This window comes from Aedes aegypti, chromosome 3 (genome assembly GCF_002204515.2).
Source record: "Aedes aegypti strain LVP_AGWG chromosome 3, AaegL5.0 Primary Assembly, whole genome shotgun sequence".
NCBI lineage: Eukaryota > Metazoa > Arthropoda > Insecta > Diptera > Culicidae > Aedes > Aedes aegypti.
In genome coordinates this window covers 92,848,434-92,875,988 of record NC_035109.1, presented here as the reverse complement: position 1 = coordinate 92,875,988, position 27,555 = coordinate 92,848,434, and the positions used below count along the sequence as shown (strand labels likewise).

At 37.7% G+C, this 27,555-nt stretch overlaps 1 protein-coding gene across 9 annotated transcripts in view; it reads right to left on the bottom strand.

The window, feature by feature from the left end:
* The window catches only part of LOC5579293, a 232,944-nt gene that overhangs the window by 72,839 nt on the left and 132,550 nt on the right, over positions 1 to 27,555 (bottom strand). For all 9 annotated transcript variants that reach the window (XM_021855882.1, XM_021855873.1, XM_021855880.1 and 6 more), the window contains 6 exons: positions 21,408 to 22,456; positions 10,663 to 11,353; positions 9,223 to 9,904; positions 1,859 to 1,970; positions 1,575 to 1,793; positions 1,390 to 1,511 (listed from right to left, as the gene is read on the bottom strand). In XM_021855882.1, coding sequence (XP_021711574.1) covers positions 1,390 to 1,511; positions 1,575 to 1,793; positions 1,859 to 1,970; positions 9,223 to 9,904; positions 10,663 to 11,353; positions 21,408 to 22,456 — 2,875 coding nt within the window. The remainder of the gene's footprint in view (positions 1 to 1,389; positions 1,512 to 1,574; positions 1,794 to 1,858; positions 1,971 to 9,222; positions 9,905 to 10,662; positions 11,354 to 21,407; positions 22,457 to 27,555) is intronic.

Sequence of the window (27,555 nt, the reverse complement as noted above, 5' to 3'; positions counted from 1 at the left end):
TAAAACAGATTTACAGCATATGAAAATTATGGAAAAAAATCAGAATAAAAATAAAAAAAAACTTCTTGAGCAATCTCCAAGACATGTATCTTTAAACCTCTTTATAGGACCGTAGTTGCATTTTATCTGGAAATTCCAGAAAAAAAAAACTTCTTGAAAAAGGAAACTTTGAAAGGACTTTGGAGGAATTTGGGAATTTCTGCTGCAAATCCGCAGTTATGTGAGTTTTACCACTTACGGCCACCATCAGGCTATCAGGTGCATAATTTTAATTTGTAGGGTCGATGTACCAATAGCCGCATAGCTAAGAACAAATATTCGTATAAAATCGAAAAATAACGCTAGCGTCATTATTTTTACATCATCTGAAAGCTTTTTAACTTGGTTTTGTAAGAAAAATATGAAAACTGCAAAAATTCATATGTTTGCATTTATTATCGCTTGTGCCACTATAGGAATACATGTGCCTATAGTAGCACTATTTCTAATTTCTGTTCCTATAGTAGCACTAGCATCACGGCGTTGGCAAAATACTAATCAAAACCGCATTTTTACAAAGCTTTTAAATTTTTCCTTAAAAGTGTGGATCAAAAGCTTTCGTTTGATGTAAAAAAAGTACTTTATTCATTAATTATTTCGTATAATAAAAAATAGTTTCTCTCAGTAGTGCTACTATAGGAACAATAGGTTAACTATAGGCGCAAGGGAGCTCAAATTTTAAGCAAAACTAATTATTTCGATCATTTTTTGAACAAAATCAAGCTGTGTATCAATGGTATTCAGATAAATAGCTCCTGATCTTCATGTCAAAAAATATTTTGAAAAGATTCATAGCAAAACGGCCGTAAAAAGCCACTAGTGCGACTATATGGGACTGTCCACTAAGGGAACACTGACCCTAATTGAATGCTCTACGACTTTGTTAAAAACAAACAAAATTCAAACAATTTTGCAAAAAAAAATCCCGAAGAGATCTCTTATTACTTATCTGTGCTTATTACTAACTATCAGGTGCATAATTCTAATTTGTAATTGAAAGCTCTACGACTTTGTTAAAAAAAAAATAAAATTCAAACAATTTTGCAAAAAAATCCCGAAGATATTTCTTATTACTTATTACTTATACTAATTAAAAAGGAATTACGGTTGTAATTTTTGGACGAGTCCGGCAAAGAACACCTAGACAAATTTCTTGGAGTACTAAGAGTAGTTGAAAAGTAGAAAAGCCATGGAAGAAGAGCCTCTCTGTCGTCCTCTGGCGTAGTATGGGCAATAATGGACATAAACCTTAACATCACCGCATGGCCACGACACCCAGCATTGTTTGGGCACAGGTTTGGGTATAAAACTATGAAGAAGAATTTGACAAAAAATATTATTTCCACTTACCCAACATATTGGCAACGTCCGTTTCCGTCTCATCGAACCGGCCGGTTACCCGGTAGTTTGGTGACGTTTCCGAATCTCGAGAAGTGTCCTCGTCCAGTTGCGTTTTGCTGCTAGATCGACTGCTGCAATGGTGTAATCGAGCGTTTAGCAATCATGTACCCTCCAAGCTAAATTTCTAAACTCACCTAGCGAAATGGTTGGCCGTGGAACCGGCGGACGAGCGCAGGGCGTTACCTTTCTGGCTGAGATGCCGCGAGCAGTATCCGCGCCGTTGAGATTCTTTCGAGCAGGACTCGTTCGAGCACAGCCGTCGCCACTGTTTGCCGTTGAACTTTTTCCGTATGCCGTTTGGGGTGGACACCACGTCGCCCTTCTTGAAGCGATGCGGCGTCGCCGCTTGAGATCTATCCACGAGAGTAGGGAAAGATCATAGGTAATGAAAGGTCTGGAAAATAATAGAACTCTTTACCTTGGAGTTGCTGGTTGAGATCTGGGAGTACTTCGCTGGTCCAGTAAGCTAGACGTACTACCACGACTTTGCATGCTGCTTCTCTTGCTACTGCCTGAGTATTTTTCGTTTTCTGCAAACATATTGAAATGGGATTGTAAGAGATATGGACACATTGCCCTGGAAAGAATCAGGACTGGTAGCGACGAAGTGAATTTAAAAAAGGATATTTAGAGACTTCATTTATGAAAATAGAAATTCAGAAGTTATTTAGAAAACACTTTAGCAGGTTTCTAAAGGAAATTTTAAAGTAATCTCTGATGAAAGAATATCTGAAGAAAAGTGGAGGATCCTCTTTATAAATTTTGGAAATTTTTCTTGACAAATCCTCTGAAGAAATGTGTATAGGGGTAATTGAAGAAATGTCTGGAATGATTACTGTAGCCTTTCCAGGTGAAACCCCTAAAATTTATGAAATTTTTTCTAGAATCAATGGAAAATTAACTTCGATCATTTTGATCGAAAAATCTGGAATTAAATGTTGAGAAATCCTTAGATTAGATCCTGTAGAGAATTTCTGGAAGCCTTGAATGATTGACTGCTGAGAGATTTTCAGGAAGAAATTCTGAATGACTTCCACTAAGCATTCCTTGTAAAATTACTGGATAAATTTCTGAAAGAAAAGTCACTTTGGTTACAATTTGTTTATTTTTACTGTACTAAGTATCAGAAGACAATTCCGTTAAGAAATCGATAAAAGTGTCTTTAGAGATCCCTCATTTAAAATAGAAAGTTTCACATACATGCATTGAAAGTTGTTTGTTTGTTAGAATCTACTGCAAAATAGGAATTTCACCTTAAAAAAAAGAAAAAAACTCCATATTCCTTCCAGAAATCCTTCCGCAATTCTTTGAGAAATTTCTGTAGAAGTTTTTAAATAATCCATTAATGATTTTGTTCTGGAAAGTTTATAGAAAATCGTCAAGGAAATTTCTGGAGAAACGACATCTTAAAGTAATCCCTGATGAAACTTCTGTTAAAATTGCTGATAAGCTCATACCTGGAATAATTTCTGGACTTTCTAAGAAATCTTGGTGGATATCATAAATGAGTTGCTAAAATAATTATTGAAGTTGCAATCAATTGAATCCAGCAGAATTTTCTGAAAGACTTTCTCCGAAAACGTCGGACGGAATCTCCAGAGAAACTTGTGTAGGAATGATCGTAGCAATTACTGAAATAATTTATGTAATATTTACTGTGACACCTTAAACGCTCATGGTGTCTTAAGAGCATTTGTTGATTCTGTAGTATTGCAACTATTGATAAATAATCAAATAACTACTGATTCACAATATTTCGTTATGATTTCGATAAACTTCGACAATTTTCAACAACTTGTGTTCAAGAAAATTTTGCTTAGTTAATGCTCAAAACATTGAAAGAAGTTGTGAAGAGATTAAATAAAATTTCTAAGAAATCATGAAAATTTCACTTGATAAATTATTTGAAAAATTTTGGAAGAACTAAAGCTATAGTCACTGGATGACATGCTAGAGAATTCTTACAGAAATTTCTATAGGAATTTCATGATGAATATCTGATCTTATTTATTGATCATTTCTTGAAAGAGCTCTCAATACATTTCCTAGTATAATGCCTAGAATAGTTTTCGAAGCAATGTTTGGGAAAAATCTTGGATTAATTTTGAAGGAATCCACATAAATATGATTGGAATAACAACTTGAAAAATTGGCGTAGGATTTTTTCTAAGAAAAAAGGAAAATTATTTTCTTAGAAGAACTCCTGAACGAATCTGGAGAAGTTGGTGGATGAATTAGTGTAAAAAATGTCCGGAAGAAAAAAAAATTTCAGGATTGTTTTTGTGGGAATTGCTGGATATAGTAGCATTGGATTTCCTGGAACAGATGTTAGAGCAATTCTTCTACATTTTGTAGCATCCATTGAGAATTTTTTTTGTAGAACTTATTAGACGAATTTGTAGGGAATTTTAAAGAAAATTTATGGAAGGATGCCCTTTGAAGGAATTTTAGAAAAAAATCTGGGGACATTTCTGAAGCTTTTCTTCTAGAAGAAATTTTTCAAGAATATCGTTCGCGATACTTTCAAAAACTCTGTCTGATTTTTTAGTATGGAATCCCAGAAATTACTCCAGAAATTATACCAGGAATTCCTCAAAGATTCTTCTATCGATTTTCCCAAGATTCCCACATTTTTTTTTTGCGGACTATACCAGTATTTTCATCAATGATGCCTTCATGCATTTATAAAGAAATAACTTCAAGAATTACTTCAGATATACCTTCCTGCATTTCTTTAGGAATACAGGAATTTGTTTGAGAAACGTCTCTATGATGTCCATAAACAGTTCATCAAGAAATTTTTCCATGGATATCTCTAAGGAATCGTGAAGAAAATTTGTCTGAAATCATTGGAGAATTTTACGAAAAATTCCGGAAGGTACTACTAAAATACATCCCAAAGTACCGTAAAGTGCCCAAATTCAGCACATTACCCAATTCCGCACATTTCATATAACATTTTTAATATATAGAAATACCGATTAATATAGCAGCAACTTTTTATGCCATTTGATGCTTCTTTCATTTAGAATAAGTTTGAATCACAAATAAAAGCAAATAAGAAACTTTTTCGCGGCGAAAAAAAATAATCAGATGAGGCCCGTCTAAGTAGACGCCATTTTTCTAATTTTCTTAGCGTCCGTGCTAAGACTGTAGGACAAAAACAAAGGCGATTTCTTTATTGAAAATATTTTATTTTTTATGCAATATTCCATGAAACTACTTGCTACAGATATGTTTCATGGTGCTTCTATGAAATTAGGTCACGGCTTATTTCATAATGCCCTAAATCCGCGCACTGTTCTTCGCTGAACAACAAACAAGTTAAACATGCTATATTCGTCTTCAAATCTGACTATTTCTCTGAAAAGTATCTTCATGCATAAATCAAGCGTGCTCTAGAATAAGGGCGTAAGTCACATGATCGATTTCTCTTCATCGATCCTCTCTTCTGTGAATAAAGGTGGCAAGATGCAAGTTTGTTAGAATTTTTTCACTCCAGCGGTCTGGAGCGATGCAATCTTGCGCCCTAAGGTGGAAAAATGCTGAGAAATTTGCATCTTGTACCATTATTCACAGAAGAAAGGATCGATGAAGAGAAATCGATCATGCGACTTACGCCCTTATTCTAGCACAGCTTGAAATACGTTTCACGTACAAACCGGAATATCTTGAAAGCCCACTTACAGGGAATTTAGAAGCGGCCGTACATAAACCACGTGGTTATTCTAGTGCGAGGAAAAGCTTGTTCAAAATTTGTTTGTTTGGTTTGGTCCAAAATGACCGAGCTTCATTTTTTTTTGTGTAAACAATTGTACACAAAATTTACTTAACTTTGTGAACCACAAATAACATTGCCAAGGTACATTTGATTGCAATTCTTATTTATATTATACACTATCTATAATCTTATTGAGAAAACAACAAATAGGGGTCTTCTATAAATTACGAGACACTCTCGGGAATGATTCACGGGAACGTGATAATGCGAACTGCTTCTTGTATTGTATGAACAGTGCAGAACACAAATATAGGGGTAGTCGGGGCGATTTGAGATGGAATGAGCACCCTTTGAAAACTGCATACATTCTTGAAATTTCATCTGCAATACCACCAAAGTAACCATAAGCACTAATAATAAGCCTTTAATCAGCATCATAGATGCGTACATGCATTATAATAGCACCACAAATGCTTACACACCAACACACTAACAGCACTTCCGCTGCATAGAAACCCTATTACAGCATCATTAATGCTTCTAAGCCTGATGCATACAGGCATAAAATAAGCACTATATTGGCTGTATATTCGAATACAGGGCATGTTCAAATGCCATCCAGTATTTTGACAGATATACCACGTGCTTTGTGTTTGCATATAGTGGTAATAGGGAGTCAAACATAAATCTTCTCACTACTACAATTGCAGGTTTTATGACGGGGAAAAGTGATGGTTTAAATTGGTCACTTTTCTTTTCAATACTATTCATCTTATGTGGCCGTAGGAGCAAAGGAGCAGGACAACAACTCAGCAATACGGGTGTCGCAGTTTCGAGACGCTAAATGAGGAATTTCATCATCATAAAACGACGATCAAAATGTGGCAATTGCAAGTCCTCAAAAGGATGAAAACTACCAAAACGAATATGTCTGATACGGAGAAGTACTATCTGTATCATCTTATTACATTTTTTGCGTACTATTAGAGATTTCCGTTTTCATTCATTCATTTATTTACCTCGTGTACCAGTTGCTTGACCGCATACGCGAAAGCTCTCTGGCTGCGTACGCGAAAGCACAAAATATTCACCCTAAAAACCTGGCGAAAACAGCAGACGTTTCTCACGTGGTCTTATATCAGCATTAGCGGTGCAGAGAAGCACGGTTATATCTTGGCATTATAATGGCACGCTATTTCGCGTTTTCTGGCATTATAATAGCATTATATGCGTATATAAAACTGACATGCATCAAATGATTACCCTATATGCGCATATAATGCTGTTACCGTGCCGCATTATCGTGCTTACTAGTTACTTGGGGCATGCAACCCATGTTTTAAGTCAGTGCTCTAAACTGAATGAAATAGGAAAAAAATGTTCGAAAAAACTGACCATATTGCACCAGATGGCTCTTATAAATTTAATCTTTCTAGAATGTTGATGTTTAACTGTTACAATGTTCTTTACAATTTAATCTGTTTTGCACAGATTGTTACTAAATACTAATAACTTTCCTGTTCAGAGAACAAAATAATTAAATTTTTAGGTTCTATGGGATAATTTCACAATCTAAAATAAAGCCCAAAAAATCTCCCCATTGATAGAAAATCGACACGAAAAATTACATATTTTGAAAAAATACTCATTCGTTAAAGTTCACGACGGAAATCGTGCGGATCTAGTGTATTGATCTACAAATTGTTGGAAATCATATAAAGATCCGAAAATTCCAATTTATTTTCTGCGCTTCTATCGACTTTTTCTTAAGATGGTCAAGCTGTCCCACTTTCCCGTATACGACATTCACACGTACCAATGCCGCGGTATTGAAAAGATCATAACAAATGTTTCTCTTTTATTTCAAAAATATATTAAAAAAAAAACCAAATGTAGACTGAAGCGTGACGGCTCATACAAAACTTTACTTTTTGTCATACAAAAAGCGTTACGAAAGGGGAGAGAGTGTTGAAATTGTTCAATTTCAGCGTTACGTATTAAATGGATGCTGCTTTACATTTAAATTAGTGTTAATTTGTTTGTTTCGCCAGTGCGCGGAATTAGGCATTCATCTGCGCGGAATATGGAAAAGCGTTTCAAAAATGCGCGGAATTAGGCAATTTCAACAAGTAAACTTTTTTAAATAAAATCACAATTGCGAATTATGAATATAGTCTAATTTATATTTTTCCCATAATCTACAACAAATTAACTAGCGATTCACTCATAAAGCTTTTTTGTTGATTCAATACTTATTTTTAATTAATCATTTGAATCGTTTTATTCCTTAACTGCGCTGAATTACGGCACTTTACGGTAATATCTGGTAAAACATCTGGTGAAGTTCCTGATGAGTACCTGCAAGAGTCTCTGGAAAAGCTTATTGAAAAAAAAAAAATCATTCGGATCTCTAGAAAAATAGTACGGTAGGATTTTTTAAGGAATTTCTTGAAAAACATCGTTCGGAAACAATGAACAAATTTTGGTTTTGAATGATGAGTGGAATAACTGAAATGGTTACTGTAGTATTTGATAATAACAATTCTCGAATGAACATTTGAATAATCCACGAAGATTTAGCTAAAAAAACTATTCGAGAAATGTTTGCAATAATGCAGAAGTAAATCCTGGATGGAACGATAGAGACATCTCTGGAGCAGCTTGGTCGAATTTATTGAGAAATTCTTGGACGAGTTCTTGATGATTTTCCTAGAGAAACCGTTGGCGATTTTTGATGGAATCCATATAAAAATAGCTAGGAGGATAACTGAAAAAATCGGCGCAGCAATTCTTGTAGGGTTTCTTAAAAAAACATAAACAAATAAGTTCAAAAATTATGGAATAAACCTTTGTAAAAATTTTAGAAGATCTCCTAGAGAGTTGAGTAACAACTGTAGAGATTGGTGGAAAAACTAATGGGGGAATCTCAGAAAAAAATAGCTTGGGTAAGTTCTTAGTAAAATTTTCTGAGTAACATCAGTGAAAAATACTGGATTGGGGTGCTCAAGGACACCCTGGAGCAATTGTTGGAATAATTCTTCTATCCATCCTTTATAAAATAATTAAACCAATTCTTGGGATAATCGGTAGAGAAATTTCTGAAGTGATCCCTGGAGGAGTCATTGAGAATTTCCTGAAAATTTCTCTGGAGAAATTCCAAACTTTTCATCGAGGAACAAGAGAAGAAAATCCTGAAGAGCTTGTGGCTACGCTGCAAGCAGAATTCCGAAAAAAAGATTGGTTCAGAAAAAGAGACTGAAAGTGCGCTTCGCCAAGTTTGTGTTCTTCTTCTTCTTTCTGGCGTTACGTCCCAACTGGGACAAAGCCTGCTTCTCAGCTTAGTGTTCTTATGAGCACTTCCACAGTTATTAACTGAGAGCTTTCTATGCCAATTGACCATTTTTGCATGTGTATATCGTGTGGCAGGTACGAAGATACTCTAATGCCCTGGGATGTCGAGAAAATTTCCAACCCGAAAAGATCCTCGACCGGTGGGATTCGAACCCACGACCCTCAGCTTGTTCTTGCTGAATAGCTGCGCGTTTACCGCTACGGCTATCTGGGCCCCTTCGATATTTTCTCATTATGTTTGGGTTCTGTGTAACCAGCGTTGAATGAAGTGTTAATTTCTGGATAACCCCTGGTGCCCTTATAGTTTACAAAGGCTTATTCTGTAATTCATCCCTGTCTCATTTTCCGAACCCCCAGTGGTTTCCCGTGAAAGTGCAGAGGACTCAACGGCTTTTTTAATGCGAGTAACACGTCAACATTTCCTCCACATTCTAAATTGACATGCATTCGAACGCATCCAGTGCCGGTATTGCTTAGTAAAGAGAATTGGAACTCCAATACCTATACAATGAGGGTGGAACTAGTCCCAAATAGCATTCGTTGGTTTATTGTGCAAGTATAGTTGTGCTTGCATTCAAAGAGTAGCAACGGCGGGTGGTTTAAAGACCTTTAGCTGTAAATTTATATGTTTTAGAGACTTAAATTAAAATAGTGGCCAAATCTCTAAAAAGAGACCTGCTACCAGTCCTGCTATCAGATAGTCTACTCACCACCATCCATCGGAAAGTTGATTTCTCCTCGTCGCAGTTCGTCGTCGCTATCGTAGTCGTAGAAGTTGCGATTTGCACTATGCAAATCGTCTGGACTGCCAGCCGTTAATACTGTATTCGGGCCACCAGGCGCCACCAGTTCGTTCCCGCTTTGCTGCTGCTGCTGCTGCTGCTGCTGGGAGAGGTGATGGGCTTGATAGTGATTATTTGCTACCAGTGTCGTCGGTTGGCCATCGAAACCACCACCGGGCGCAGATTGTCCCGCTGTCATTGGTGAGGTCGCTGCCGTCCGATAGTGTTCTTCGTTCACGTGAAGCGTCGGAAGGATTTGATGGAATTGTAATGGCACATGTGACTGCTGCTGTTGCTGCGGTTGTTGTTGCGGCTGCTGCTGTTGAGACTCGTATCGCGCAGCAGCCGCCACACCACGTCCTTGCGTAATGCTGATGGCTTTGTACGGGGCACCCGTTGCACTGACCGGGGGAACTGAACTTTGACTGTACACGATGGCATTCGACGGAACTTGAGGCATGTCCGCATTTGGGTAGCTCACTGGACCGGAGCTACTAACCGGCGTAGGTTGTGATCGATTCCGTGCGCCCTCCACTGCTTCCACCATCTCTTCCAGCTCATCCCACCAAGGCGGTTTTAACAATCGAATGTCTACCCTTTTAACCAAGAGCTGCAAAACAAATGAATAAATGGATTTAGAACACATTCCCATTTACTATCACTTCTGGAGGTACATATTATTAGAATATCTATGAACACTTATTGACTTTTAACAGTTCATTTATCACTCACTTTGCAAAAAGGAGAAATGAAAACGAAAATATTTAAAAATCGTACTCGTAATTCCTTCAAATTCTAATATTTTTCATTAGGCAGTACTAGACACTTGAGCCTTGGTTTACCCATTTATGATTAGTATTATCATTTTTGTAACGTACAAAAATAAATTTGAAAATATAAATATGAATTCTGGCTTTGCATTAATATGGGAACCAAAACCATATCCAGTAGAGGTGGTATCACATCAGGATATACTTGTTTATGGCTCAAGACTCCATCATTCAATCATCAGCAATCATCAAAAATGAAAAACCAGTTTTTACGTTCAAATTTTAAAAAAATCCCATGAAGATCTATCATTACATTACACATGATAAGTTCAATGCAATGATAGATTTTCTTGAGCATTGCTTCAATTTTGAGCGAAAAAACTGGTTTTGAAAATTTGTAAAACGATGATGGTTATTTTCCTCTTAAGTCGAGCCATCGATAATTCTGATATTTTGCTTCTATTTCGTCTACGGCTTACATACTTCTACGAATTCTGGTCTTACTAGTACTAGTTTACAAACTGAGAGATAAAGTGAAGTGTTAAAACTCAATTAGTGTTCACATTTTCGCATGGCAATTCATCCTGCTCATACAAACCTCCTGCGTCCCGCCGCCGGCTCCGGTGATCTGAACCGAAAACTTCTTAGTACTATTATGCATTTCCTTAACCACAGCCTCGACGTAAACGTTCCCGGTCGGATATGCGGGGACGGTTTGAAGCCGTACGCACACTCTGCTGCCGGGGCCCACATCCGAAGCGGAAGGACAGGCATCGTCGATGATGTCGTAGCGACCAGCGCCAAACACATCTTCGTACTTCTGCTGGCTGCCCTCCGGGTAGTCGAATAGGACCACGACCGTGCTGGGCGACGGTGTGGCTCGTATCACTCCGGACTCGTAGTAGTCTTTCCGCCTGGCCAGCACCCGATAGTTGGTGGCCCAGTCGTTCAGATCGATCAAACTCGATGGTGCAGCCGCCCCGCCGGAACTCGACTGGGCAGTGGACGAGGACGACGTGGGTGGCGGGGGTGGAGGTCCTCCGGAGGACGAGGTAGTAGCGTTGCTTGAGATCAAACCGGCAACTGGCGGTGTACTGCTCATGTGATGCGATCCCGTGTCCGGTGGGGTATTGCTGGAGGGTGGACCATGCTGCTGCTGCTGCTGCTGTTGATGGACAGAAGAGGGTGACCCCACGGTATTCTGTTGCTGCTGCAGCTGCTGAAGCTGAATGGACTGCGGCATCGAAGACGGAGGCGTGGCAGCAGGCTTATAGCTGTTGATAGGTGAGCTGTGGATGGGATCGAGACATTACGTTAGACTATATTGAAGGAAGCTTTTTGCAATTTTTTCAATTATTTTCTCGCAAAGGTCAAATTTGGAGGACACTGTACTATGCATGAGCGTTAAGATCCTATAGCTCATTACACAAACGGATTAAGAACATCACAATCGCAGGTGCGCCAAAACGGATAGTTAAATTATTATGGAACTTCGTATCATATAAAGTGTAAGTTGCATATAATATGAAAGTTACATATCATATGGTACAAAGTTCCATCATCCGATTCGCAACTATCACGCACAAATCTCGCTTCATTCATGATCTCGACCTAAAAGCCATTGGTAACCAAGTGTTTAACTTGTTGTTACTGAACAAACGAATGGATTTACACATTTTATTTACGAATGCTACGATGAAGAGAAGATCCTCCTCTATCTCCCAGTGGTGATAGTTTTTTTTAAATTTTGGTCCAATCATTCGCATAACAATAACGAGCTACACACTCGGTTACCAATGGCTCTTAGAGCAAGATCATAAGTTATACGAAAAACGAGTCAATTCAGCTGAATACATGCCATTCGATAGTTGAGTCGAGATTAACCAATCAACGCTATAGTTCTGCTATATTATATAAATGTTACGCCCAAAGATTCTCTCACAAATTTCAAAAGAAGTGGTTTTTTATTTGATTTTGCCAGGAATTCGGCCAAGATTTCTGTCCAGGACATTCTAAAGATCTCAAGCAATATTTTGTGTCGAAATATCTCCACTGATTTCTTAGGATCTCCTCCATTCAGTTTTTGAAAGATTTCAACCAAGAATTTCTCTAAGGAACTTTTCCAGAGAATTGTCAACGAAATTTTTAAGACATTTTTGAAGAAATCCCTGAACAGTTCTGAAAGTATCGCTATAACAAATGCCTCTGATGAAACTTCTGTAGAAATTCCTGATGAACTATTGCGTGGATCTCTATAAACACTTTTGAGAGATATTGGAGGTTTTTCTAGATGAATTTGTAAGATAATAACAAAAATAATCAATTGAATCTCTGGATAAAATCCTGTAGGATTATCTGGAGCAGGGTGTCTACTCGTACTGCGTACTCGTGCAAAACCAATCATGCACTTTTGCATTTTTGGCCCGCGTTTATTGAAGAAACCTCAAATGGGTCGTTTGAATAATACTTATGTTTGTGACAATATTATTTTACAATAAAATTTACGTTTACCGCTGTTTTCTAAAATGCATTCATAAAATTGTAGTCACATGAACTACAAAAAAGCAAAATGTTTTAAAATATGCCTAACGCTTTATTGAATCATGTTAATGTCATACAACTAATTTGCTACATATTTGGATAGGTGTTCTCATCTCAGTAAAAATAAATAATACATAAAACTTTTAAATCCCTTGATAATTGATACAGTTTTGCTAGGATAATAGCACCATGGATAATCGAGACACGGTTAATCCAAGACTTGTATAATCGAGTCAGACTTGTATAACATGTAAATTTTGAATTGTTTGTAGTTCATTCTAAAAGTTTAATGTTCTAAATTAGAGGGCTAGTGTCTTGAGAATAGGAACTTTAGAGACCTTTTAAATGAAAAAAGAGACAAAATAGAGACTAAACTGGAACCTTGGTCTCTTTCTGGTTAAAGAAATAAAAAATAAACAAACAATACGAAACCTAACAGGAACCAGGAGATAAGAATTTGATTCCTCATGAAATCAGACCAGAGATTTCTCTGAGAATATTACTATTTTTTGTGGCATAACGACAAATAATACTGATTGATTTTTGTATGCATTTTTCAATGATTTTCTCAAGGAATTTCATCAGAAAATTTGCCCAAAAATTCATATTCCGTGGACATCTCAAGAACACAACCTGGTTTTTGCCAAATATAACCACATAAATTGATCCAGAGATCAAATTTTGCGAAAATGTAAAACACCAATTATTGAAGTATTTCTAAAGCAAAGTTACCTCTGATGAAACTTGTGTAAGTTTTCAAGTACCCTTGATCAGGGTTGGGAAAAAATCTGAAATTCATTCTACAGTAGCCAAACAAAGCCAATCGCAGTCAGCGAAGCCAGTGAAACTCACGCCTACCGCTGCTGTAGGCAAAGAGCCTTGAAAATCGCAAAACACCCGTTGCTACGGGCAACCCAAAATTACTGTAGAAAAATGTTCTATTTCTCGCTGCATTTCCCGCATTTAGAGCCTTCAATGACACTCACGATTTAGAAAATTCATTCACCCAACATAGGCTACTTGATGAGATTCACGTTTTTGAACTACTGTAGTGGGAAAGCCACGTGATTTTCGCGAAATTCAAGCCTACTACTATTACCATTCCCAGCACTGCCCTTGTTGAATAAGGGTTACTAGAAGAACTCACAGATTTTTGAGGAAATTTTAGAAGAGTTTCTAGTTAAATTGCTACGATGATTGAAAATAACGAATCAATCAAAACTCTGGACAAAATCCTGCAGCATTTTCTGAAAGAACTCAAGAAAATGTGTAGAAGGATTTTCTAAAAAAAAATGCTGTAGTGTTAATAAGTATGGAACGTTAAATAAACTTTTGCAGATTCTATGGGATTTTTTTGAGAGATGTTTGGAAGAAATGCAGCTGTGATCATTCGATGAAATTCTGGAGAAATTCCTAGAAAAAAAACCTAGAGAAACTCAATGATGAAACACAGGGTCGAATTTGAGGGATTCCTTGAAAAGTTCTCAACAGATTTTTCGAATAATCCCTCGATGATTTTTTCGAGAAATTATTATGAGTTACCGTGGATGAAATGACGTAGAAATTCTTGCCGGGTTTCTTGAAAAAAAAAAAAAAATAATAATAATGATAGTAATAAATAAATAAATTCAAAAACTCTGGAATTAAGTTTGCATATTTTCTTGGAAAAAAATAACCGGGAAAAATCTATTAAAAATTCGGTTGGAGGATTAGTGGAAAAACATCTGAAAGAAGTCCTAATAAAGTGTTTGGTAAAAAAATCAAAGTTATCTATGAGCAAATTACTGGATATAGCAACGTTGAAGTGCTTGAGAATTTCCTGGATTAAATTCTGGAGAAATTTTTCAAGATACTCTTTGAAAAATCGCAGGGAGAATGACTGAGAGAATTGGAAGATTAATCTCTAGAAAAATTTCTGGCGAGATCATGTACTCCTACATGAAAGTATAATTCTTGGTAGGGTTCTTGGAAAAACCTTGACCGATTTTTTTTATCAAAAAATCTGGAATAAATCCTTGGGGAAGAACTGCTGTAGGAATCTTTGGAAGGTTTGGTAAAGTAACTACAGAAAAATCTATGGAAAACTGGAATTATGGAAAAACATCTTTAGAGGAAATCCAGGAATAGCATACTGGAAAATGTTAGAATAGGTAAAAAGCACAAATTTTCAACCCATCGCTAATTTTCGACCTATTCATACGATTTTGGCATACTTTATACGAAATTAAAAAAAAAATGGCACAGAATTCTTGTAGATCGAATATTATTCTTTTTCCCCTGTGTTAGGTATTTCGAAAACCGAATTCATTGCAAAGAGATGGAAAGTAGTAACTCTAGATATCATTTTGATTAAAAAAGAGACTATAGAGACCGTCCATTGAAAAAAGAGACTATTAAGAGATTAGCAATAAAAAAAGACCAATTCTCTACCGGCTTCTAGTTCTGTTGTAATCCACACATAACAGCAAATATTGCCATCCGAAAATGCGCAATGCACAATGCCTATCGAGTGATTGAAATGATGCAACCTTAGCTCAAGAGAATATACATCCACACCAGGCCTACCGTCAAGAAGAGAGCAATCAGTGTAACATACAATATAATTTTGATGTACTTTCCAGATAGCCAGATGTTCACTCTTCCCTTGATAGGAGGGAATTTGACTTAGGTGGAAAATCATCTGTATGCAAAGGAGTATGTTCTTGTGAGAACACTTGGAGCAAGGACAATGTCCACCCAGAAAGTATCTCGTGCTATAATCCGATATGTTGCCACAGGAAAGTTTTAATATGATTTTCAGAGTTCATTTAGAAGTTGTTCCAGATTCGCCAATTTGTTTCAGAAGTTCACCCAGCAATTTTCCAATGATGAAAAAAAAACGCAACAATTACGAATTTCTGGGTAAACTACTCACAAAAGGCCTTGAAAATTTAACGAAGAATCTAAAGAAGAAGGTTATGCAAAGACTCTATGATTTCATGCAAAATCACCTTCTGCAGTATTTACTGGAGTTATTGGGACATTACAAGCAAAAGATATTACTGAACGACCTTTTCTAGTCTTATAACTTATTTTAAGAGAACTACCCTAGGGTTAAAAATCTCGTTGATAAACATAGAAAAACAATATTTTAAGATAGAAACAATGAACTGGTTAAGATTTCCTGAAAAATTATATGGAAATATTTGAAAGATAAGTAGATGAAAAAACCGAATTTAGTACTATACCATTTAATTCCCCTAGAGTTTGTATTCTTTGACATTATTATTTGAAAGATATTTGCCGAAAATTCAGAGAGAAAATATCTTTGTACTCCGCTATCAGTAGTCAAATTTTATTGTCAACCGTATGAATCAATCAGCGGAAGTTTCGTATCTGGCATTCATTTAAGCCCAACAGAACTGAAATCGTTCAACACACAGTTTTTTGCGAGCTGTTTGAACTTTTGGGTCGAAAACGACCCCAAGTCAGCATTTGTAACTTTTTTATGGAAACCCTTCTCGGGATTATTCAACATTTTTGTTACCACAAAAAAATTGTCAGAAAATTTCAAATTGCTGGGTTATTACAATCAAAAGTTACATTGCTTCGAACTTTGAAATGGGCCGAAAAGACCTAAAGTTCTTACTAAGGTTAAAAATGAAATCATAACTTTTTCAATTATGGATCGGTTTTGGATCTTTTCTGGCAATGCTCATGCTCATGCTCATGGATAGGTTTAGGATCTTTCCGGAGTTATTCCGCGGGGTAAATTCGTTCCGGAAGTGATGATTAACGTAGATTTTTCAAAATTAGCGGTAAGTAAATTATTTATTGGATACTTTCTATTAGTGAAAAGCTGCCAGAAGGTCGCATGACATTGTTTTTCATCGATTCTGGCCATTTCCTGAAACATAAAGAATAGTTTTGTGGTGCGACAACTCAAAGTTCATGACTTTTTTATCCTGAATACCAGCTATAATGCCATGGACCAATATGGGGTTTTGACCACATCCGGTTTTTACGATGTTTAGTCAAAAACAGTAAAGTAAGTGTAAATAACTTTCACTCGTGGTACAATAATTTTGAAGCATCTACTCAAAATTCAATAACATTTGAAGAGTGGTACTGAAGCTAATAAAAAGATACTTTGATTTTTCCAAGTTTAGTTCTTTACAGTCCTTACATTAATTATATTTATGTAATCTTTTACATAAATTAAAAATTCAGGGATATTCGGAATCCCGAAATACCGAAATCTATTTCCTGATATCCGGGTATCTCGGGAAATCTATCTTTCTAGGATTGGAAACTCCAACACGGAACGATTATTAAATAAATCAAAATTCTAATTTCCTAAACATTGTATCACGAGGCCTAGTTGTGTTCAGCCACGTTTTCAAAATGTGTATCCACAAAAACTTCGCCTCTTACGGCCGCAACAAACTTCCAACCATTCTCATTAACCACCGTTCCCCCAGATGGAGAATCATTTGATGCGCGAAAAATGTAAATCCAGTTCGAGGCAGACAGCACGTGCGGATGGGGAATATTCCACTCGACACAGCGCCAAATCGAATCTAACGTAAAGGTAACAGATTGGAGAATCTACAAATTAACGTAGGCATATAATAGTTGCGCTATTAGTATTTGACACGCGTAAAAATAAGAGAAGTCAGTGTTTGTAGTACGAAGAATTAGGGCGGTTCAAATAACAAACATTGATTAAAAATCCAGCATCCCATATCTTCTTCACAATGCCTATAACGATAATATAAGAGTTTTCCTAAAATTTTCAGAGCTATCGAAAGTGATTCAAAAGTATCCCAAAAAAGTAGGTTTGTATTGAAATTAGTATGACGAAATTTTGGAAAATATATAGCACTATATCGAAAGTACAAATTTATCTTCTCAAAGTGAAAACTCTTCCTTCGAACCATAGTAAAGGAAGTTCCCGAAGAAAGAAATTCAATCCGACGGATAGAAGAAGAGATATCTTATATTCTTCTTCTTCTTTCTGGCATTACGTCCCAACTGGGACAAAGCCTGCTTCTCAGATTAGTGTTCTTTATGAGCACTTCCACAGTTATTAACTGAGAGCTTTCTTTGCCGATTGACCATTTTTGCATGTGTATATCGTGTGGCAGGTACGAAGATACTCTGGGAATCGAGAAAATTTCCTTTACGATAAGATCCTCGACCAGCGTGATTCGAACCCACGACCCTTAGCATGGTCAAGCTGAATAGCTGCGGGTTTACCGCTACGGCTATCTGGGCCCTAAACTCTAAATTCATCATAACGAATGGAAGTAAGATATCTCGCGTAACTTTTCAAAAGGACCTATCTAGCAATGAAAGGCTCTCTTTGTATATTTTCTTTTTAATCAATAACTGAGCCACATTAACTCATTCGGTTGCGTTTTTTTGGTATGAAACGCTAGCCAAGGACATTGTCTTTCGGTCTATAGTGAAAAGCTTCCTAAAAACTTGAGTATTGCACTGTAATAATCGAATGAGAGCACGAGAGGAGAAGGTATCTCATTAATATAAAGATTATTTAGTTAAGTACAGCTAGATATTTCAAACCTTTTTGTAATTTGAACCACCCTAGTGTAGGATGGCATCGCACATAAGCTAAAGCGTAAATACGTCGCCGGTCGAGTGATCTTCTCCATTGTGTCGTCGATGGGTACATGCATGATTCATAACAATTCTGTCCGCCCGTTACCCGGCCGGTGTGGAGTTCTAGCAGACCGATCGGTGATGGATCACGGGCAGGGGCAGCATAAGTTTAGGTGTCTATTTAAAAACCCAGCAAAATACACACATCTAGTTTGAATAACAATTTGCGAAATGGTTTATGCATCGTTGCCGGTATATTGTAATGGATGTCGAATTTCGTGAGATTTTGAGTAAAAAAGGAAAGTTGTTGATATGGTTGACACTCCCCACTCAACTCATGACTAACTCGATGGTCCCTTGGATCGAATTTGCACTGTTTTTTTTTTGTTCTGTAACTCGAAACCTCCCTAACTCGATGATTCCTTCAATGTCGAGTTATGTAGAGTTGACGGTAGTACGTCCAGTGTTTGAGATATTGGCTGTTGAAAATACACAATTTGATCATTTCAACCAACTTGTATGCAGGTTTACCAGCTTGTATGGCATTTCATTTGCTAAATTTGGCACAAAATCTAATTTAAACCAAATTGTATCTCAAATGAAAGTCCTATTTTGCATGCTTGGTGGATCAGACAACTAAAAATAAAACCTAACTGCATTATGCGTTTTACATTTGTTGTTACATTCATTTCTGAGTCAACAATCAGAGATGCATGTGCTGTCACAATTGATGTTTTTGCTGGTGATCTCAATAGGAAATACATCTATGACGAACCATCCTCAACGGATGATTTCAAACACGTTGTAAAACAGTGTGTAGCAAAAGGCCTTCTGTGAGCGATGCAAATACTCATCACATCATCTGGTGTAGCTCAGATATTCATTTGAGAGGCTCCAGTCTGATGGAATACTTAAGTACAGATCTTGGATTACTTAATAAAGGCTACCGCTCAGCGTTCAGAGTAGAAGTGTCAGACATAACGCTCTGCTCGAATAGAATCAGTCACGAGTTGACGAATGGGCATGAGTCAGATGATGAATCATTATCTGATCATCGCTACATCTTTTTTGAACATTTGAATGTAACTTCACAGACTTTGTGTTTTAGGAAACCCCTGTCAACAAACTGGGAACTATATTGAATTGGTTGCGACCAAACTTCATGAATACTCTTCGTCCATTGAAAATCTTCTAAGTGATTTGGATGATGCCGATGATACTACAACCACCTACATTATGGAAGCTTTTTAAGAAGCATGCGGTCTGTGAAGACTGCAAGAGCTACCCCATAGTGAAATTCCGATTTGACGTCCAGAGTAATAGACTCAGGAAACAATGTAGGGAGGAGTTGGCAGACAGAGGCCGTTCAACTGGATCAGAGTCGTTCAAGTCGGCTCGCAAGATTTACAAGAAGGCTCTTCGTTCTACTATACTGTTCTGTTGTACTGTTCTGTACAAAAGTTTTCAGTGTGAGTGAAGTCAGTCGGTTGAACAAAATCCTTGCTCATTTGGATTTCCAAGTGAACGAAATTCGCTTACCTAATGGTGACTTTACTTCATCTGATAAAGATGTTTTAGAATGTTTATTGAATACACGTTTCCCCGGATGTGTGGACATAGTATCTATAAATGAAACAAATGTCTTTTTTTGTTGGCTTCGGCTCGTAATATCGTAACTACTGAATCAATTCAATGGGCACTTAATAGTTTCACTCCTTTCAAATTTCCATGAGCAGATAGGATTTATCCTGTTCTGCTTCAGAAGTGCAAAAGCTACTTGTAAGCAGTTTCGATATCGGGTATATTCCCAGATTCTGGCGTGATATTACTGTGGAGTGAAAAGGAAGACGTGCGTCGTATGAAGATTAATAAGTCTGACCTCTGACCTTTGTCATATCATATCCGTGATGTCTATTTGGCAAACATGCCTCTTCATATGAATCAACATGGTTACCGATCTGGAGAGTCCACAGTGACTCTTTTCCACAAAGTTATATACGATATCAAGAAAGCATTCGGTCAGAAGCAATCCTGCTTGTGTGTCTTCTTGAATATTGAGGATGCCTTTGATAACGAGTCTTTCGATGCCATATTGGAAGCTGCACGAAACCATGGGCTACCTACACTGATTACGAATTGGGATTACCAAATGCTCAAAAACCAACATCTCTTCTCGACATTGCGTCAAGCTGCGATTCCGAAATTGAGAGTTTGGGGAGTCTGAACACATCTTTTGTGGAATCTCGTAGCAGATACGCAGCTCAATAATAGCGGTTTTCCAATTTTTGGATTTGGATTTTGGATTTGCCGACGATTATCAAGCTTTGATAGTTGATATATGCAGTTGGTATATTCGACCTGATGCAAAGCGCCATTCAGGTAGTCGAGAGTTGGTGTCGCTATCATGGTCTTTCGGTTATCCCGAATAAAACAACTATTGTTCTCTTTATGGAAAGACGAAATCTAATCAAATTTGGGCCATCTCCAAAGGATGTCTGGTGTGTTCTCTACGACTCCCACGGCAGCGCTCGAGGCTCTTTTCGACGTTATGTATTTACACATCCATCTTAAACAAGAAGCACTTTCTTGCTCTTACCGTTTATGGGTACTGAATCTGCTGGAGAGAAATCCAGTAAATCGTAGATCTCGTAGCAGTCTCTTGGTCAGAGCGTGCCAACTCAACTATCACATGGCAAATATTTAGCGTGCTAACTCATTTGTTCATGATAGTTGTGATTCTGATTATGGAATTTCATACCACGTGATATGTAACTGTCCAGTTTTTTTTTTCGCAAATACGATTCCAATTACTTATCAAGTGAAACTGATTTCAGAAGCCTGAATCTTCAGCACATCCTATAGCTCATTACCACGCTATAGGCTCTCTTTACGCTCAGGCGTTTTGCAGTGCCCTTTTTAGAGCGCTGTTCGAACCCATTGTGGTATGGAGCTAATTGCTCTCATTTAGCTTATACGATCTTCCCTATTCAAGGGACCCCACTCCTATTTCCTCCCATCCTTCCCTTTCATTTCATCACCCATCGGGTAGATGAATAGTCTCAAATATGGCGATGGCAAAATCTCCCAATTGATGGGAAACCTGCCTTTGGATCCGGCCTTCTGATACATGATACTTGATAAATTCCTAAATAATGGAAGCAGTAGTCATAAGGCTTTGTAGACAAGGAAAATAATACTCACCCAAAAGAACTGGTATAGATTTTCTTATTGCCGTAGTACCCATCGGCAGTTTGCTGTATCCTCATAGGCTGTTGCTGCTGTTGTGACCTCGCCGAATCCGCAGACATCACCGTTTGCCTCTGCTGTTGTTGCATGGCATCGTAGCCCTGCTGTGAATGAAGCCTAGCTCCTTCTATAGTACCGTTGTTGTTATTTCTGTTGTTGCTACTACTGGGACTACTACAGCTGACACGTTCGTTCATCGCTATCGATTGCGAATGATGCTGCTGCTGTTGCAGCTGTGCCATCGAAGTAACGGTTATTATTGCACCTAGATTGTTACCGTTGCCGCTACAACTGCTGTAGGCCACCGAGGGAGATGCCGAAGAGCCCGACGGTGGCCTACTATTTGGAAGTTCGGTGTGGCCCGATGCTGCTGAGAAAACCTCGCTCGTGCCTACCGGATGTTGATCGCTTTCTAGACTAAGATTGTTACTACTACTACTATTTACAGTACTGTTACTAGTATTGCTCCCGTTTAGCAGCGATGTTCCTCCTGTGTCGACGGGTTGCAATGGCGGCCCGGAGGAACCTGCACTGCCCCGGTGGGATTCCATCTCCTCGAGGTCGGCCAGGTAGAACTTGCGCTTCTTCGGATGCTGGCGGGGTTGATTTGTACTTCCGTTGCTGTTGTTGGCCGCGGCTGTTGCCACCGATAGCGCAGCTGTCGTCGTCGATGCTGCGGAACTGTGAACCACCGCCGAGGAGCTTCCGGTGCTGGTTTGTGTTATCATCTTATGGCTACCGTTGCTGGTGCTACCACTCCCGGGTTGATGGAACTGGAGATGTTGTTGCTGGTGATTATGATTGGCACTTTCGCTAGCACTGCTGTTGCTGTAGGGCAGGGGGTGACCCTTCACATTGTCGTTGCTGCTGGTGGCGTTGAAGGCAGTACCGATACCGCCTCCGGACCCATAGCCAGTCGGTGCCACAACGTACAGCTGCCGGACCGCAGCCGCCGATTGCTGGTAGTTAACCGCGCCAACGCTGCTGATGACAGACGCCGGGATCTGGAAAGGGATGGAGAAGTAAAGAATGTCATAAATCCGGATAGATACTCTTATATGAACAAAACTGAGATGCTTATATGTTTGCCCATTTTCAATAAAATCCAGATTATTCAATATTTTTTTTATTCTATTTAATGTGCAAGCTCAACCGGCCCAACCACCTTGGTTTGAAAACATACGAATTTTTAAGATGTATCGAAATCATGTTATTAATTTTCAAAAACCAGGAATGTAGGATTCAAACTTTTTGAATGTACAAACTGTTTTGGGATCAAGAGACGTGCTGACCTCAGAAAGGCCATTCCGGAATAGGTTCCCTGAGCAATATGGATTACACATTACAATTTATGCTGTGAAAATTTCTGTAGAGGTTTTCCGGGAGGAATTCCTGGAACCCTATCGGAACCCATTTGAAAAATCCGGTTGTAGTAAAAAGCTTTCATGGGTTAGGGGTAAAATGTCTTATTGGTTTTAGGTGAAACATTATGAACTTTCACTCGTTATGTGTTATATTTGCAACCGGTTCAGGGTATTCGAATATAAGATTTGTATGTTTGGGCTCCATGCCAGTCGATGAAATATCATGAAAATTGTGCCAGTTCCTTCTAGAAAAGGTTCCAGGTACCCTTGTGTGTCCAAAATAGTCATACTTGCATTTTTGGGTTCCATATCTTTCATTCAAGGCTACAAGAAAGAAAATTATTTCAAAGTGGATACTTGGGTGCCTTCGTCATTTTTGACCCTTATTTTTTTAATGCACTGACTAGGAAAATTCAAACATTCGTCAGTAATCGTTGACAAACCGCGACGATTCTTATCCTGCATTTTTGGCAAATAAACTGTTATCAATCCATGTTTAGCAGGAAGAATATGAAAACTGGTCAGAAAAGTTGTTTTTGTATTGAACATTGGGTTGGCGAACACCGGATCACCTGCGCCAGTGCACGAAATATTTTAAATTTTGTTTCCTGTATTCGCCACCTACATTAATTTCATATGCACGGTGGCGAAATCAGGACCAATATGGCGAAATAAGGTGCGAAGGAACTAACATTTTAAGAAAAAAATGTTTTATATTATTTTTTTACTGAGTTTTTAGATTTTCGAAAATGTTGCCACATCATTTCAATTTAATGAACACTTAATGATTTTACAGCACGTCTGGTTTTTGAGCTATTGACTGTTGAAAGTGCACTATTTATCTATTTCAATCGCATGTTTCCAGCTTGTATGCTGATTTATGTGCAAAAGTCAGTTTTATTGTGCTAAAGAAAAAGTTCGTAATAATTTCGTTACTTAAAAGTACTTTTGAGAAGATAGAAAAGTGTTGTATCTGGCCCTATGAAAAAAACGACGAATTTTGTATGAGGGTTGCAAGCATGTTCAAAATACATTCAACACTTCAGTCGTCGTGCTGTTGTATTTTGTACAACACTTTTGAAAAAAGCTCGCTTTTCGTTCACAACAACAGCACGGTTGTTCTGACGGTGGTAAACCGCGCGACGACTAAAAGGTTAAATCTGGTTCAGGACGTCTTTAAGAATTTAACAGTGATTTCAAAGCTCCCAGAATATTTTAGAAATTTATCCAGAAATTTATTTTTCCGGAAAGCTTCTAGGGATTCATCCAAACGTGCTTAAGGGGTCTCAACCCAGAACAACAACTCAATCGAATCTTCAAGAATCCATGAAAAATTTGCCTGTGAAATTGCTGGAAATCATTAGAAGAGACTGCAGGAGCAACTCCTGCATGAAATTCTGGGAAAATTCCTAGTGATATATCTAGAACAGATTAATTTATGAGCAATCCCTGAGCGAAATGACTGTCGAATCTTGGAAAAAATCACAGAAAGGATTTCTAAAGCGTTTCCTGGAAGAATATATGGATAAACCCATAAAACCTTGGGATTCATCGTTGTGAGTTTTCCTGAAAATAAACAAAAAATAAATACTGTAGGCATCTTCTGAAGTTCTTTTAAAATATCTCCAATTTCACGGATTTTGAAAAAAATCTGAAAAAAGCTTCTCCAAGGTTTAAATTTCTTAACTTCCTTGTAAAATTTCCATAGAACATTACAAGTTAGTCCAGACACAATAAAACTTTCTTTTGCAATTTAGTCGATGATACCAGAAACATTTCCATAGATTATTTTTTGTGAAATTTGTGAGAATTTGGCTGCTAAACATCACAAGACAATTCTAACAACTATTGAAAACAGTGACTTTAGGGACTATTTTGTTTAAAAAAAAAACAAAAATCTGCTATAGCCCTGCCAGAGCTGGGGGACTTTCAACCAACAACCCTTATTTTTATGAGATTTTCTTAAAGATTTTGTTCAGCATTTCTTAAAAAAAATATCAAAAAGAAATTGCACTAAAAATGTACAAAGATTCTTTCAGGGATTCGTTGACGAATCCAGGAATATTTCTTAAAACGATTTTGCCAGGAGCTTCTGCCGAAATGACTCCAGCGATTCCACCAGATATTCATCCAATAAAATCTTTATCAAACCAAAGGATTCCTCAGAAAACTTTTCCAGGAATTATTACTCCTTCAGAGATTCTTCAAGCGATTCCTCCTTATATTCCTCCAATTATTCTTCCAGAAACACTTAAGAGTTCCTTTAGGAAAATCTCTATGGGGATTATTGAAGAGATATGCTTAAGGCTTTCTACAGGTCACACTACGACAATTTCTTAAAGGAATATTCAGATATTTTTCCACTGATTTCTCCAGAAATTCTTCAAGTAGTCCTCTCGATATTTTTCTAGGAATTATTTCTGAGATTTTCTCCGTAGATCGCTCCAGGATTTTTTTTTCCGGTAATTCCACCGAACATTTACCTAAGGATTCTACAAGAAATAACTTCATAAATTCCTATAGAGATTTCTCAAGAGTTTCGTTCAGGAATTCTCCCAGAAAATTCACTACATTATGGTTTTTACAGGGGTTCCCTTTGAAATTTCTCCAGAAATTCGTTCTGGGCCTCCGAAAAATCCTCCTCTATGAATTCCTTTTTAAATTCCTATAGAGATTCACCCATGAATTCCTCCAGGGATTTCATCAAATAGAATAAGAAGTCCTCCAGGTGTACAGCCCGATTTTTTTTAAAGGGATTCTTGTTAGAACTTTCTTCCTGAAGAAGTTTTTTGAGAAATTCCAGAATAAGTTGCTGGAGCGATCACTGAAGAAACCTCTTGAAAAAATCTAGAGTAATCTCTGGAGGAATACTCGGTGAACAAATCCTGAAGAAATTCTTGCATGAGCCAATGGAGTGATTCCCGAGGAAATCTCTGAAGGAATTCCTGAAGAAATTTCAGGAATTTGAAACATGCTTCTCGACTACGCAGTCTTTATTTTTTCAACGTTTTTTATAATAAAGACTGCGTAGACGACAGGATTATTTCATTAAAATATACATTCGATTTTCTACAAGCCCATCCCAGGAACAATTCTAGAGGAAACCATTAGAGATTTGCTGAAGCCTTGGAGGAATTCACGAAAATAAAAACTGGAGAAATCTCTGCGAGATTCCCTGTACAGATTTTCTAAGAGCAATCCCTGGAGGAGTTTCTGGAAAAACTCTTGTAGGAAGGATTATCTAAGTTAATTACTGAAGGACTCCTATAGGCATTTTTGGGGGAAACCCTGGAGAATCCTTGGAGGTATCGCAAGAAGCATCATTGCAGAGATTTTGCTAGTGGGACCCCTAGAGAAATCCCGGGAAAACCCCATGTAGATTTTTCCAAAGAAAACTTTTGATTTATCCTTAGAGAAATCCATTGAGAAATCCCAGGTGAAATCTTCGGAGGGATGCATGAAGAGATTTTCCAAAGAGAATTGATGTAGACATTTCACTGGAGGAATTTTTGTATACATTTTGATTTTCCTAATGTAATTCCTGGAGAAATTGTAAGGATAAATTCTGATGAAATTCCTACAGAAATTCATGGGAGAATCTCTGGAAGAATTCCAAGAGGTACTCTTAGAGGAATGCTGGATGCTGTTTTGAAGTTCCAGAACAAATATCTTGAGAAATCCCAGGGGAAGCCCTGTAGGATTATCTGGAGAGATCCTTGGAGTAGGTCATGCAGTAATTTTCCTGGTTGTAAATTTGGTAGAATTCCTGGATAAAATTCTTGAGGAATCCATTGAGGAATTCGTGAGTTGTAGAACACCTGGAGGAATTCCTGGCAAAATCTTTGGAGCAAGTCGTGGAAGAGTCCCGAAAAAAATCTTCGGAACAATTCCTGGACAAATCTCGAGATGACTACTTGGGAATATCTTTGTATGTATTCATGGAGGAATCCTCTGACAAATAATCTGGAGAAATCATTATCTCTGGCAAAAGCCCAGGTAGAACCCCTGGAGGAATTTCCGAATGAATTCCAGGAGACATCTTTGGACATATTTCTAGAGGAATTTTTGAAGAAATCCCTGGAGGTTTCCTGGAGCCCCATTTGAACTGGTCATTTTATTGCTGACAAAAGTTATGATTCGTCAGCGACAAAATATTGTTTTACTCATAGATAAAAAAGACATGAATTATGACTTGTCGAATAATACCGATTCCAAAGCATAGAGTTTCTTCGTACCTGCCACACGATAAACACATGCAAAAATGGTCAATCAGCAAACTAACTCACAAGAAAAACAACTGTAGAAGTTCTCATAAGTACAATAAGCTGAGAAGCAGGCTCTATCCCGGTTGAGATGTAACGCCAGAAACAAGAAGGAGATTTTTTGTTTGATTTTTGGCATGGGCCTATTAAGATCTGAATGAAAAATCATAAATTTTGGGCTGTCGCTTGATAAAACTATATCATGGTCTGAAAATCTCCACACCACACCCTACTTGAACTAGTTCCGAAACACTTCGACCAAATCCGGCCAAATCTAGTTTTTGGTCCTCTTGTAAATCGAAATGAAAAATCATGAAGTTTGAACCGTCGTACCATACGTGCCTATAAACTACTGAATATTATATGTATCATTTCCTTCTAAAACAGGTTCCAGGTGTCCTTGTGCCGTTGTGCCCAGAATGGCCGTACCCACAAACATTGTCCAGAGTTCTAGGGATCCTTATATTTCATATAGAG